Source organism: Tenrec ecaudatus, chromosome 8 (genome assembly GCF_050624435.1).
Source record: "Tenrec ecaudatus isolate mTenEca1 chromosome 8, mTenEca1.hap1, whole genome shotgun sequence".
In the NCBI taxonomy this organism is placed as follows: domain Eukaryota; kingdom Metazoa; phylum Chordata; class Mammalia; order Afrosoricida; family Tenrecidae; genus Tenrec; species Tenrec ecaudatus.
In genome coordinates, this window is record NC_134537.1 from 113,284,988 (window position 1) to 113,301,208 (window position 16,221).

Below are 16,221 nucleotides of genomic sequence, written 5' to 3' on the forward strand. Positions count from 1 at the left end.
TTAAGGCAGGAAGTAAAAACTGCCAAGGACCAAAATACAGATAAACAGGAAGACAAGGAATGTGTGGGCTAGTGAGTGGCTGGGGGTGTGCTGGTGTGTGGTGGGATGAAGGAAGAGCCCACGCCTTATCGCAAAAGCAAGTTACATTTCAAATGACCTGTGAATATGAAGGGACCCCAGGCTGTCCCCTGTGAACACACATTCTTGCACCCTAGACTTTAGGAAGACAGAGAAGGGAACTGGGTCCCAGCAAACACACATTTCAACAAAAGTGTGGCCTGGCGGCAAATCAGTCCCGGCAAATCAGTCCCCACGAAGGACATAATGGAAGGAAATGTAATTCTAAACAGGAGGAACAAAAGGGGCTGCTGAGTTACTGTCAGTGCAAACGGGATTATCTTTCTCTCTCCCCAGCAGAGCTGTGAATTGAAAATCCAATCCAGCACTGGTCCTCCCACCCACCTCCAGAAGCCAACTGAAAAACAGACACTTGGAATGCTAATAGGTCAAAAATGCTCCCTAACAGGAGAAAGATAAGCAATTCCACCATAAGGCATGCAAGTTAATTAACTGTCTTTAAGAGAGAGAGAGAGAAAAGTAAAGAAGTTGCAGATACTTCCTGAAATAAAGAAACAGGAAGATACAAGCGTTAGCAACAACGTAATTTGGAGCCATCTTCATGGCAAAAGCAGACAGCCGATCTGGACGGCCATAAGGAAATGAGATAATTACTTTAGCTGGGAAGAGCAGAGGCACAAATTATCTCTGTGAGCTCAGACTGATGTGGGGTACCCCACAACCACCCTAGACCTATCTTCAAAGCAGCCTGCTGATCATGTCTCTCACTTCCCAGCATGCAGTCTCTCCATCCTTATCAAGGACTCATGGAATTTTCCTCATGTGCTCAAGAAGGAGGCTAGTGACCACTGAGGAGCCCTGACGGTCTCATGGGCTGCAATCTGCAGGGTCAGCAGCTCAAAACCACCAGAAGCAATGAGGGAGAAAGATGGGAGGGATTCTCCCATAAAGAGGTACAGTTTCGGAAACTCACAGGGGCAGTTCTACCCTGTTCCTTAGGGCCACGATGAGTTGATGCGAAATTAACTCGACGGCAGTGGAGTGGGCGGGTTGGTAGTGACCAGTGAAGAGCTCTCAATGAGAGCATGCTGGTCTCATGACAGCCCATTGCTTCTCATTGGCCCAGAAAGACGCATTATTAAATTGCTCTTAACTGTAAGAAGAGTTGGACATAGTTTGTGATTTTTTTAAAAAAGTGACATGGCTTCATTGGATCTTTTGTGATGTAATGACCAGCAAATGTCCCCTAGCTTCCTTTCCATCTTATATGATGTAATAGACGAATATTAAAAATGTTAATGGCTTAAAATTATGTTCATTTTTTGGTGTGATTTTTGGCAAAATCGGTCCAGTTTTGTTCTTATAAAATATAAGTATCTATCATGGAGCTGGGCATTCCTACTGCTGCAGAATTAACACTGGGACTTGTGGATCAGCTGAATGAATGAATGAATGAATGAATGAATGAAAAACACTAGTGTCATCCTCTCTGACCAGGGGGAGGAAACAAAGAATGCTCAAGTTGGATGTGAATCTGAAGGTCTTCTAATTTATGAACACTCTTCACTCACCTTCTGACTGGAAGTTCCCCGTAAAGGGTAGTTCACTAGTTACAGTGTTTAAACTTTGTCAGAATACAGGTTACTGGGCTTCTGGGCCACTAGATGAAAAGCTCACTCAAGAGAATCAATGAAGTAACCCTGGCATCATTATGTCTCTGATCCTCATTCTATAGATTTCTCCAGAAGCACTCCCAAAGTGTCTCACATGAGCCTAGAATCGAGTTACACAACACAGAAGAAGTAAATGTATAGACTGGACATGGCCCCTGACCATTAAGAGACTAATCACACAACTACAAAGTTACTGATGTGGGGAACTCAGGTGCCCACCCTTGTCAATTTGGCTTTCCTAGTTGCCCACCACCTCAATTCTACAGCCTTCTTCCTCAGCAAAGCTGCAGTACCCACAAGCCCGGCCGCCACCCCTCCCTCCCTCCTTCCACTTTCTCTTGGAGAATCATCCCTCCTATCCATCGCCAAGGCCATCTCTTTGTAGGCAATTCACTGGAATCAAAGGAAAGTCCTACTTCAGTAGCTGGATGTGAAAATAACTCTATGAAGAAGGTGTCATTAAATGATTATCTGTTTTGAAGAAAATAATGTAGAATGAAAGCACTTGTGAGGAAAAAGAAAATCAATGTGTACGAATTTTTCTTCACATGCACCATGGCCTCTGGCAAGTATCTCTCCATTGTCTCTTCTCTATGATCCCTAGCAGGAATAAGAAGCCATGGAAGCATGTGCCTGAGACCCTGGCTGACTCCACAGCCCATCCACCCCACGGTGCTCAGATCACACACTCCCAGAAATACCATGGATGACTGAGGGCAGAGGGGAGCTTCTCCTCCAGTCTCACTCGCCACGTGACTCCAGGACTCTGATCAGATGCTGTCCTCCAGGTACAAAAGCCCAGATCCAGTTTACAGAACAAAGCAAAAAGGGTGATTTTTTTTAACTGAAAATTAAATGCCATAGTAGAAATAGTATTCACTGAAAGACAACCTAGAATTCTGGGAAGATAGTGGCATGAGCAAGCCTATGATCCCAACCTTCTCCAAAAAAAACAACTAGAAGTCTAATGGGCCTTGTGAGAGCTGTGGGAAGGTGGAAAATGACAACAATAAGGAGCTACAACCTGAAACAGATAGGAATGAATCTCAGGAAGGGGTCAGACCCTTTCTCTGCTGCCCCACCCTTCCTTTCTGGGCATGCCTCTCGCCACTGCATAGCTCTCCGGTGGATTAAGAAGAGTCTTGATTTCTGATTCCAAAGTAAACAGAATAGATGTTGGTAGTGGAATGTTTTGACTGCTCTACAGCCTTGCCTGCTGGAAAGATGGAAGGAACCCTAGTCTGGCCGGAACCAAAGCCTTCACAGAACAAGAAGGGAAGATGAGTGAGCAAGAGTAAGCCTGCCTGCCAGTGCAACTGAAATCAATGTGTCTGTGAGGGAATTGAGAGAGCTAGTACATTAAAACGTCCTAGTATCTCAGTTTCAGCAACATCAAATCACAAGGCACACGCACAGGGTATGCTCTCTGTCTCTCTCACATACAGAGCTGCAGATGAGGGCTCTGCCCAGAAGGAGATGGAGGGCGACAAACGGTCTCTATGGAAATCAGGATACGGAGCAGAGGGAAAGAATGTAACACAGCAATATTAAGCACGCGGAACTAATGGAAAACGGAAATAGGTAATTCAGGGAAAACGATGCATGAACAATACAAGAATTATCAATAGATATAACTATACCAGGCTCACTGCTACTGAGTCCATTTCAACTCATAGCAACCCAATTAACAGGCATAGACACTGTAAAGAAACCAGAGAAATACTGAAAGATACAAGTGTAATTTTAAAGCCCTGTTGGAAGGAGTCAGCAGTATATTTGACCTGGCAGAAGAATGACTGAGTAATCTAGAAGGTGACAGAATCAAAATATAGGTCTGAAGAGCAACAAGAGAATGAGCTTAAGGAAAGATAACACCCTCCTCCCCACCCCCAGTCCCCTGAAAACCCAACCCAGCCCATTACCCCGAGCCAACCCCGACTGGGAACCCTAGGGCAGGGTAGAACTGTCCCTTTGCGTTTCTGCCCCTGCAAATCCTTCTGGGGGCGTAACGTGCCATCTTCCTCTTGTGCAGCGGCTGGGGCATTTCCCTGCAGACCTTGCGTTGAGCAGTGCGACATGTGACCTAACACCGACCGCATCATCACTGCCACTGAGTCAATCTGAGTCAGAGCCACCCGACAGGACAGGGTAGAACTTGGCCCTCGTGTTTCTGAGTTTACCAGACCTGAAAGGCCTGGGAGGTCTTCCTCCCACTGAGCTGCTGGTGGCTTTGAACTGACGACCTTGCAGATTGAAGCCCAACTCATAATCAGTACACTGGCAGGGCTCCTCAAGACAGCATAGCCTAGTGGAAATTTGACGCCAACAAATGAATTGCGTGAATCCCAGGAAGGGAAGAGAAAGAGACACAAACACTGTTTGAAGAAATAATGGTATAATTTTTCCAAACCCAACAAAAAGCACATGTCTGCAAATCCAAGAAGCTCAGGGCATCCCAAGTAGTAAAGAGCCAGAGGTCCCCCCCCAGGAGCACATTTTTATCAAGGCCACGAAAGCTAAGAGCACCTTAGCAGCAGCATGGATGTGAACCTTCATAGACAAAGGATTCCCAGTGAGATCCAAGGTTGATTTCTCCTCAGAAACTGAGGCCAGAGGCCAGGGAATGGCACATTTCAAGTGCTTGAAAGAAAAGAACTGCTACCCAGGAATACTACATTTGGCAAAACTGTCCTTCTAGAACAAGTGTGAAATTTAGACATTTCAAGATGAACGAAAGTCGAGAGATGTGCCCAGTAAAAAAGGATAGACAGTCCTTCGTGTGGTAAAGAAAGGACACTAGACTGCACCTTGAAGCCATACACAGCAAAGAACAACAAACTTTCCTAAAGTCATTTTTATGAGTAAGTGTAAGGGTGAGGTTTAAAGTATTTTTACATGCTTTAGAGTGGAAGATGCATAAACAACAAGTGTACATGGATATTACAGGGCACATGACGTAAAAGGATTTCATGGGATAATGGCAACAAAAGGAGGGTCTGAGCATGATTGGAATGAAGTTTTTGCACATTACTGAAGTTAAGTTAGTTACCAAATTAAATCAGACTCTTATGAATGCAATGGGTTAAATGTAATCGCTAGGGTAACTACAAACACCAAAAATCTAAGAAACTTAAAAGGAGAGGGAGTCAAAAACAACTAAAAGCAGTAACCAAAAAGCCCACAAATGTTGGCAGTAGTAATAGGAAATAAGGACAAAGGAAATCGGGTCATAAATAGGAAGTAAGGTACAAAGGTATAAAACAAACACAGACAAAGCTCCACAAACAACAACAAAAACAACAGGAAAGTAACTCTTTCAATACTGGCATTTACTCGGAATGTAAATTAATTAAATGCTCTAATCCAATGGCAGAGTATGGAATGACGGACTGAAAACAAACACACATAAAACCGGCGCTATTAGGCAAGACGTGGCGATGTTGGCATCCCCATTCACTGACAGGGGTCCTGTTGAAACAAATGGTTAAGACAACTGCCAGATGACCTAAAATCCCAATCTGAGGCACACAATCGAGAGGACACAAAACAGAAATGTGCACAGAAGCTTGTCTACCAAGGTTCCCTGGAGCACACCAAAGTGAAACATCACAACAGCAACGAGGTGGAAACCTAAGCGTCCCTCACCAGCTACAGAAAGAAAATGTCCCAGGGGGAAATGGAGCGGACAAGGCAACGTTCAAGGCCAGCATTTTGACACCGCCAGCCAGAGAGGAAGCGTGTAAGCAGTTAAAGTCGCAGAAACTCACAGGGGCAATTCTACCGCCACAGTGCACTCCCGGTGAGTCCCAACACACTACAGGGACACAGTGGAGAAGAATCTTTAACGATTTAACACTACATCAGAAAAAAGAAATTAAACCCCAAAAGAATAAATAGAGCACAACGTCCTTTCTATACAGGTCAAAGCAACTTTAGCCTGTGCTCCCCCTCACCCCATGTTGGCAACACTTACCTTCCTTTTAGGAAAATGTCACAATATTATAATCAAAAGCAGAGAAGAGGGCACATGGGAGGAGATTCACGGTGGAGACTCTGGGTAGGGGGTAAGAAAGGGGCAGATGAAGACCACCTGAACCCTCATCCAGGTCCCAGCTTAGGTTTGCATGGCGGCAGGACAGGTGCTTAGTGTGTGCATTTCTTAATTAATGTCTACAATAAGTAACAGCTCAGGGATCATTATGAACCCAGGTTTATGACCATGCTAATTAAAAGTAAGCGAACAGAAACGCGGCATCTGCAGCTCACCTTCATAAAGCTGTGCATACTGAGGGAAACCTGTTGCCCGCAGCCAATCACATGCTTCCTTGGCCTCAATTTCTAGAATAAAACAGAAAAGAGACAAAATCGTTAGCCACGGGTGTCTCGGAAAGCTCTTTCTTCAATAAACTTGTTACAAAAACAAAATGTCACTTCTGTAGAAAATGCAGATTTAAAACACAAAACACCAACTTTCAGCCCCGAATGACGTAAATAGTTCTGTGAAGCGTCTCAATCTCGTTCCCTTTGCCTACAGTTATGACCCCTTCCTCAAAAAAAAGACATCAACCAAAGTCGCCGCCACAACACAAATGGGGTCCTAGCAGTGAAATATTTCATAAGCCTCTGTGCTCTGGTCACAGCTGATTCGGGGTGATCGATACCCGAGCACCGCCCCCACCCAACACACACACACGCACGCACGCACGCACGCACGCACACGCACGCGGTGAAGGGGAGATGTGCCTTTCAGGGTACAGATTATTCAGACAGTAGAAGTGGGGCCCAGGCTGTCGAGGAAGCGGTCATCAGTCAATAAATTCCCCAGTCTTGGCAGGCTGAACGGCGTAATAAAGCTTCAACTACCCTGCGGTTTACCATCTTGTAAATAGTATTGATAAACAGAAAGGCCAAGAGCAGCTGACACGTGGTGTACAACTCACTCAAGCACAGATTTACAATCCTGTTAAGACGGACTCACAGAGGTGGTCTTGAGCACATTAGTTTTTCTTTGCTGGCGCAAAGAACAATCTTTTCAACGCTTCCTCCCATCTCCTTTCCTCAGGCCACGAGGACTGACTGGGTTATGTAAGGCTGCTTCCCTCGTTTACAAATGTCTCACTATTACTTAATTCACTCCAGATTCAAATCTTCATTAAGCGTCTCTGAGCCACATGTGAAGCCCCACTCAATCCTGGGAGAAGCAGTCATCTTACTTTGTCCCAGCAAATTTATGGTCAAAAACATTACCACATGGTTACTTCATCACGAGCGACTTGGCCTTGAGAGAAAGGTAATTAAGACCATTCACATTCGTTACAGCAAGTAGGAGCGCTGAAGTACTGAGTATGGGGGCAAACAACCTGTCCTCTAATGAGTTTGTTAATATCCAAACAAAACCAATTAAAATAGAAGTAAATGGCCTGCACAGGTCTTGGCAGGGCAGCGGTGACAAGAGCACTGTTAAACACGGGATTTCTGACGACCTGGGGGTGGGAGATGAGGAGACGATGTGAAAGAACTTCCATCTTTAGAGTTTAAAAGAACTGACATACGTGAGCTGTCTGAGCTTACGTTTTCCCCATGTTTATCTCCACAGCTTGACTCATACGGTAATTAAGGAAGCTGTAAATTAAATGATACAATAGACTTGTTTTTAGTAAACCCTATATTGGAAAAACATATACAAGCTCAATATTATTTATCAAGGAATGTGGAAATGATTTTCCTTTATCTTCTTCCCACCAAAAGAACTATGGAAACAAGAATGACTAAATGTCTATTTTTTTAAATGCATGAAATAATTTCTGAATAACAGAGATGAGTTGTTTTCCTTGGAGAGTTCACCATTGAAGAGCAAAATGTACATGTGCTTGTCTTTGAAAACGTTTACCTAACCATTGGCTCTTGGTACAGGCAGCATTTGGGTCAGGCCCTGACTCCTGAGGACCCCATGTGTTCTAGAGAAGAGCTGCTCCATAGGGTTTCTTGGCAAGCCACATGCTAGGCAGTTGTGACCTGCTGGGCTGCTAACGTCAAGCTCCGCAGTGTGAAACCATCAGCCGCTGTCCAAGGAAGAGATAGGAGGCTTTCTACTCCCATAAAGATCCACAGCCTCAGAAACCCACACCGGCAATTCCACCCTGTCCTATAGCATCACTGCAAGTTGGAATCGACACCAGGGCAAGTGGGTTTAATATGACATAGTAGTTCCTAGTTGGGAATGCTAACCTCCAAGGTCAGCAGTTCGAATCCTTCAGCCACTCCACTGGGGAAAGATGAGGCAGACTTTCTATTCCTGTAAATTCACCCCCTAAGCCTTCCCAGGTATCAGGAGACCACAATGCCATATGAGCACCGCTTTTTGGAACATCAACATTTTCTTTTCATTCAATATGGAACAAGCCTCTGTCTAGCTCTAAGTTAAGACCCTTTGTAGTCTAGTCCCCTGACTCATGCCAGGACTTTCTCTTATCTCTCAAGACTCCAGGTCTCCAGCCTTGCCTTTCTACTGAGACCCCCTGGGCTCATCAAACTCCCAGAGCACAGCTTTGATCTTGTCTCTCCCTCACAAACCTCACTGGAGCTTGGCTGCCTCGAAAAATCAAGTCTGAACACTTCTATGTGGTTTTCAGGGATATCTGCATGACTGCCAACCTCACTTTCAGCTCCCTGTACTCCCCGGCCTCCCAGCCAAAGTAAACGTGGTGTTCACCTCTCACATACCGTTGTGATGCCGTGACTTCCTTCTGCCCGACACCCCTGGCCTGAAATGCCTTCCCACCCACCCAGGTCAATCGTCACTCACCCTTCACGGCCCAGCGCGAGGCTGCCTCCTCTCCGCAGCCCGCCCAGGAGCTGCTTGCTCACCAGGCTATTAACGTCTGCAGGGAGCTTAGCGTGGGCAAGGACTGGCTATGCACGGGTCGGGTGCTAGCTAACATGCTCTTTCTTCTTCTTCTGAAAATCCATCATCACCTCAACATATACTAACGAGGGAAGCGGTGGGCAAGTAACCATCTCTCTGAAAAAGATCGAGATTTCTTCACATTCAAACCCCACAAGGGGAAGCTGAACTAAGACAGAGTAATTAGAGACTCAGATTGCCTTCCGACACTCTGGACAACCGAACGAGTGCGTGAAGGACTACAGGAAACCCTGCGCGTGCTCCCTCGCCTCCCCCACCCCTGCCAAGGAGCCCTGGTGGTGCAGCCCGCTGGGCCTCTAACTGCACAGCCCAGGGTTCCAGTCCACCAGGCCCCTTTGGCTAGAACAAGAGGCTGTCTCGTTCACCGGACCCCCTTTTGCTAGAACAAGAGGCTCCCAGCGAGACTGAAGGTCTCAGAAACCCGCAGGGGGCGGTTCTGCCCTAGCCAAGGGGCTGCAACAGAGTTGGAATCAACTCAGGGGCAGTGAGCTTGTTTGGGAGGTTAATCGGCTCCAAGGGATTTTTCCTTCAGCCTGTGCGGGTGGTGGAAAGAGAACTCACCTATGCATGCAATTTAAGAACAAAACCTCCCCGTCAGACACAAATGCCCTCAGAAACTAAAAAGACAATGAATGTACAATGAAGCATTTGTTCCTGGGTTTTGTCTAAGCAAACAACAGGCAAACGTGCTCAGGAGGAAACAGGAAACTCTTCTTGGAAACAGCCTTAGTGTTTGGCTCTGCACGCTGTGAAGCGAACAGAGTCGGGGATCCTTCTGTCTAGCTGGGAACTATTAGACCACAGCTGCACATCTCCTGGCACCGCGGGGTGACCGGATCTTCCCCTCACCTCTCAACGGTAAGCTAAACAGAAATCCCCTGCCGTCTTTCCAGGCAACTCGGGCAACTCGGTCAGGCGGGTGAACAATAGGAACAGAGTCTCTCTGCGAGGTGTGGTCCCCGCCTCACATTGGCTGTCAGCACATCTGACTACACGTGGTGGAAGACCACAACTCAACCTCCACCCCAACGCTAGAAATCACGGGCTTTCCGAGCATTCAAGCCCTTTCCCCAATCCTGAGGGTTCTCTGAAGTAAGACAGGCGTGTGTGCAAGCTGAGAGCAGATGCTTTTACCACTAAAGGAGCCGAATTAGTTGTGGGAAAGCAGACAGGGCTTCCTCATCTGGACTAAACTCACATAATCAAACTCCAAAGCACAGACCACAACGTACGTAATCCGCCTGTGCAGAAAAGTTCGGGGGCCGGACCTTGAGTTTCCAGCCAGGCTTCCCGAACTTACAAAGTTGGCACGACGCATCAGGCTCTCTCACATCAAGCCCTGCCCCCTGCTTTCTTCCACCAACGTCTCACTGCTCGTGGCCCCTGCCTGGGTGGGGTGCACCTATTTCGGGGCTATGAGGAACAATGATTATGTCTTGACATACCTGTGTCCCCCTAGAGACTTGTGCACACTCCAAACCAAAATCACCGCCTTTTGAGTCCACGCTGGCTCACAGTGACCCTATCAGGCAGGGTAAGACGGTCCCTATGGGTCTCTGAGCTATACACACTCTTTCGGGAGTAGAAAGCCAGGGAGCAGCTGCTGGTTTTAAGCTGCCAACCAGACAAGCAACCACTAACACACACAGCTATTTCTTGAAAGAAGGAAGAGCCCATTCATAACTTCTGTTCTTCAAAAGCAGGCTAAGATCTATGACTCGAATCCTTCCCCCTTTAAACACACACAGCTGCTGCTAATAGGTAATCAAGCATGAGCTACATGTAAAACGAATGAGTAGGGCTATATCAGACAACAAAGTACATATACTGCTATTGATTCAATTCTAGTTACCGAAGTTCCGAACTCACGGCCATCAAGTTGATACGACTAGAATGGTCCCTGTGGGTTTGTGAGGCTGTGACTCTGTATGTAACTTTTTATGGCCCAGTGGTTACCGCTGGGCTATCGTGGTGGCAGCTATGCCACTGGTGTGTCAGATACCAGTAGGGTCACCCATGGTGGACAGGTTTCAGCAGCAATCTCATGGTAAATCACCACCACACTCCCAACCACCACACTCCCAGTCTGACTCATAGCGACCCTCCAAGGCAGGGCAGAACTGCCCCTGAGTTTCCCGAGACTAACTCTTTACGGGAACAGAAAGCCTGGTTTTTCCCTTGGAGCTGGCTCGCGCTTTCAAACTGCTGACTTTGTAGTTAGCAGCCCAGTGCGAGCTGCATGAGGGCTCCCACCTGATAACACTTCCAAAAATCAGCTAAGGAAACCCTATCGATCAAAGCGGAGTACTGTCTGATACCGTGCTGGAGATAAGCTCCCTAGATTGGAAGATATCAAAGGACTTTTAAATATTCCAGCTTTCAGGAATCACTGCAGGGCCGGGAAGCATTGCATTCTATTGTACAATGGTTGAGCCCACGTGAGAGCAAGGCAGCAACACCCAGCTGTTATCTAATGCTATCTACCATAGTTACAAGGCTTTTGACCAGCAACGAACAGCATTCCTACCCGCAGGTGCCTCAAGAGATGCTGAACATCTGCTGTGCATATTTTGAAAGAAGTCAAGTAGGAAGGTCAGTGTCCTGGAGCTTCTGGGAGGTGAGACTGGGGAACACTAAGGAATTCAATATTGGAAGGCCCCTTGGCCTAACAGTTGCTGACCAAAGTCCATTTTTAGGCTTCTCTTGGTACCCCAAACCAAAAAACCAAACCCACTGGTGTCAATTCAGATTCATATGCCATAGAGTAGAACTGACACTTTTAAAAAAAATGGATTTTTGGCTACAATTTTACAGGGCCTTCTGCTGCAGCTCCACTGAGTGGGTCTGACCCTTGAACCTTGTGGCTGGTGGTTAAGGGAAACCTTTATTCTTTTACGGTCAGTGTCACTTCCCGGGAGACAGGCGTTTAGTCATCCTCCACTGTTCCTAGCCCTGAATGTTTCTTGGACAGCTAATAGGTTGTCAGCTAGGCTCAGGAAAAACCAAGGGCATTTTATACACAGCTTCCTGCGCTGAAGTTGAATGGAAAAAAGAAATCACTAATGAGTGTATGGTATCTGGTAAGTGCTGGTCTACGGTTCAAGTGCTGCTTTAGCCCCAGGTGACCCTTTACAGACAATGTCATTCCGTGTTTCCTTTGGCCAAAACACTACATCCTGGTCCTGGCTCCTCACTGCTTGGGTCACACAGGCTCCCCCTTCCACCCACTCCATGTTTCTCCCACCTCAGGCTTTCTGGTTTTATTTTTTCTTCTCCATACCACTAACCCCATTTCAACACGTGGTTGATAGATTCGATACGTAAATGTCATCAATTCAGTCTTCCTCATTTGTTGTGGATCTTTACCATGCATCTATAGGAAGAGGCTGAAAAAGAGCTTGGGTCAAAGCAGAAACGCAAAGTCCCTGCTGCTGGTCGACCCGACCCATGGTGAATCTGTAGGGCAGGGGAGACCCGGTGGGTTCGGAGACTGTGACTCTGGATGGGAGCGGAAAGTTCCATTTTCCTACCAAGCAGCAGTCAGTGGCCTTTCAGCTAGCAGTCAAACTCGGAACCTCCAAGATTCCAGGGCTTCTAGCTTGGGTCGGTGCCTCCAAGGGACATCTTCGCCCTGTAATCTTCAGTCTCTTAAGTAGGTCTGTGGCAGCAGATTTGCCTAATCTAACTTGTTCTTTGCTTTCTTGACAGCTGCTTCCATGAGCATTGATTATGGATCCAAGTAAAATGTAATCCATGACTTCAACCTTTTCTCTGCTTATCGTCAATACTGCTATTAATGCAGTGGGGAGGATTTGTGCTTTGTGTTGAGGTACAATCCACACTGAAGGCTGTAGTCTTTGATCTTCATCAGGAAATACTTCAAATCCTCTTTAATTTTTCAGCAAGCAGGGCTGTGCCATTTGCATTCTTTTCGAATTCAAAATGGCCAACACCAGTATTTTCCAGTTCCTGAATGCCCAAGCACTGAGCTTTATACATTCCATTTTATTTCTGACAATGTCTAATTTTCCTAGATTCGTACTCCATACATTCCATGTTCTGATTACTAATGGCTGCTTGTCTGGAGTCGTGTCCCATTAGCAAATGAAGGTGCAAAGGCTTAATCCTATCTACGTCATTAGGTCCACTCTTCTTGAGGCAGCACGTCCACAGTCACATTCTGAGTATCTTCTAATCTGCAGAGTTTAGCTTCTGGCACCACCTCACACACTGCCCTGCTCGTAAGGTTGTCACTGGCCAATTTTCTTCAGAAGCAGGTCACCAGATTCTTCTTCTACGTCTGTCTTAGTCTGTCCGTTCTGCTAAAGTGTGTCTGCTGTGGGCGGGTGGCCCTGCGGAATATTTGAAATGCCAAGGGCCCAGCTTTCAGCATCAAGGGAACATGAAGCCGCCAGAACACAACAACCTGGCCGACAAGTGGCGCATTCCTCACATGCCCGATGTTTCCTACGTTGACTTTCTGTCTGCCTCTGAGTAAACCTTAAGCATCTAGAACACATGTGCAGCGCCTAGTAAGTGCTCAGTCAATACACACTCCATATGTATTTAGGCATAACCACTGACAGAACTTCTGTTCTACTGGCGGTGTTTCAATTTTTCAGACCAAGATCCACACGAAGAGGTAAACCAGTAAGAGACGGTTTCAAGAAGTTTGGGATCAGAAGATAATAGAATTTTCACACAAACTTTCACAAACCCTCTTGTACATGTATATTGACCAGAATAAAAAGCACACCTAGATATACATTCCTGTCAACACGTATGTATACCTAAATATAGAGATAAAACAGAAACAAGTCTCACAAAATGGCCCTGCAAGTCTAAGCACACATTCTTTCTACTCTAACTTCTAAAATGCTTGTTACCTACTCAACTGACCAGTTTGAAAATCACTATTCTCATTCACAGATGAACAGTTTTGTATTAGACAGACAAAAGAAAGAAAGAAAGAAAGAAAGAAAGAAAGAAAGAAAGAAAGAAAGAAAGAAAGGGAGGAAGGAAGGAAGGAAGACTAAGCAGTCCTACAGGCAGGAACCTCCGTACAATGGGGATGTGGAATGTGGTAGGAAAGACATGCGTGGATTCAGTGGTAGGAGAGGCAGAGAAGACCCCTTCCTGCTACTGGGCACACGTTCTTTTTTTATTTTGGGGGGCACACTTTATTCTAGAGGGGTTGTAGTCCTGAAATGAGCCCTGTGGACCAGCAGTGACAGCGCTGGGCTGCTAGCGGAAAACTTGGTCGTTGGAGCCCCCCAATTGTTCCGTGGGGAGAGATTGACTCTGCTTTCATAGAGTACAGCTTTGAAGACCCAATGGGGTGTTCTAGTCAGAGCTACAGAGTTGTCAGAGGTTGGAATCGACAACAACGGGCTTCGGTCTGGTATGGCCTTGTGTAGGAGTGTATGGGTCACCTGTTGGGCTGCTAATAAAGCCAGTAGTTCTGAACCCCTAGCCGCTCCTCAGGAGAAGGATGAGGCTTTCTACTCCCAGAAAGATTTAGCCGCAGAAACTGGTAGGGGCAGCAGTTCCACTCTGTCCTGGGAGGTCGCTATGATCACAATTGACTGGATGGCAGTGATGGTCTTGTATGAAAGACTGGGTCCCGGAGAAGAGACCGGCCATCCACAGAGCGAGTAAGGGGAAGCACGAGCCAGCAGTCCTAGCGGCAAGGGAAGGAGGACGGTACCAAGTAGAAAGTAAAAGCTGCTTTCCCCACTTTTAAGAAGTGTAGGCGGGGGGCTGTTCCTCAAAAAATTCAGGGGGAAAAATGGAATGAGAGAATAGAATGTTCACACAGATTGTTAAAAGCCCTCTACTACATGTATATGTAACCACATAAAACACATACCTACCTACATACACCTTAATGTAAATGCACACATGTATATATGACATCTCTAAATGCATACAAAACAGAAACAAGTCTCAGGCCTCAGCTGTCCTGCTTGAGAATTAGCAGCAGATATATTGCTTTCCAGTAAATACTATTCCTAGAAGTAAAAGAGGATTAAAAAAGGACCCACTCTTCCCTGTGACGTGATGACAACTTAATAGACGGTTTTGCCTTAAAAGAAGGAAATCTCTAGACACACGCCCTGTGAGTCTATGCCTCGGATCAGGCACTTGGAGTGACTCTTTGCAAGAGAGAAATTCAATCAATTGAAACCCCCTTTGGGGATCCTCCAGCCCACCGGACTCCAAAGGGCTGTTGTTGCCACACAAACCAAGAAAAGGCAAGTAGGACACATCACAATAGGAGTTCTTTCCCTTGAAACGGCAGCCGTTAACTGTTCATCTGGGCCCATGAGACATGGCTTTATCAGGCGCTCTGGTCAGGAGCCACGCCAGTTATTTCTGGCAACAGAAATGTCTCTGGACGTATTTAGGAATGGCACATAGGTAAAGCGGAAATGATAATAAGCTCTAGCATCAACCTGCAGTGGAATTAAAATACAAACAATACACTAAAGAGGGAAGACACAGCAATGGGCTAGGCTGGCGCAGGGTGTTAGCTTGGGTGAACCAGACAACAGTAGTACTCCAAGAGGTAGACAGAAAATGGAGGAGTGGGCGAGGGGGGTAAACTATTGGGGGGAGGCGCTAGTGAGTAGTTTAAAACTGATGATCTGAAATTCACAACAACAGTTGCTATTTAAGAAACAAAACAAAAAAAAGAAACAAAACCAAAAACCTTTAGGCTTGAATGAAAAAGAACCTCTATTAATATTTTAAGCTAAATATTTATACACTTCCAACCATGCATTGCTAAAACAATGATTTGGAATCGCTTTTAAAAGACTGAATCGATTCCTGAATTGCATAGATGATGAAGCCAATTTCTAGAGAGAAAACTATCTAAATAACATTTTTAAGGGCCCTTACTTTTGAAACTCTAGTCTTTACAAATGAAGGGGTTATTTTTATAAGTATACAAACCATTTCCTTTTCACAAAATATGTGACTTCAAACCTACTGTAACTCCTGCGTCCACTACCAAGGTTAGTGTGCACATTAATTCCTCCTTTTTACACGTTAGCCAAGCTTCTTTGGCTAGCTCCCCCAACTTCTGCTTTTGCCCTAAATTCTATAAGAAAGTATGACTCCCAGCAAAGTGTTGGGCTAAAACCAACCAACCTCAGTTAAATGAAAAGAGGATAGCCAGGGATTCTAAGCAAATTGCCCACTGATCATTTATTCTGATGCACAGAAAAAAAGAGATCAGGAAACGAATGAAACATCAAAGAATGATGAAAACGGAGACATGGATGATTCTGGTTAAGTGTAGAAACTGCCTGGAATCACTTCTATGTCTAACCCCAAACAGGAAACACTGCTTAATTAGACTTCTTGGTTTTGTGCCAAAAAGTACAAGGGGGGTGGGGCGCAAAAGCGCACACACGAAAAGACTCTTGTCTGAGAGCTAAATCATTGTTTCCACCAAATTTGCTTGTGACCCAAACTCAAAAATAAAAACTCACGGCCACCGAGTGGATTTCGACTCAAAGCGACCCTGTAAAGGGCAGG

At 45.9% G+C, this 16,221-nt stretch overlaps 1 protein-coding gene across 6 annotated transcripts in view; it reads right to left on the bottom strand.

The window, feature by feature from the left end:
- DLC1 (DLC1 Rho GTPase activating protein) overlaps positions 1 to 16,221 on the bottom strand; it is a 458,236-nt gene that overhangs the window by 28,008 nt on the left and 414,007 nt on the right. For all 6 annotated transcript variants that reach the window (XM_075556747.1, XM_075556748.1, XM_075556752.1 and 3 more), the window contains one exon: positions 6,018 to 6,089. In XM_075556747.1, the coding sequence (XP_075412862.1) occupies positions 6,018 to 6,089 (72 nt within the window). The remainder of the gene's footprint in view (positions 1 to 6,017; positions 6,090 to 16,221) is intronic.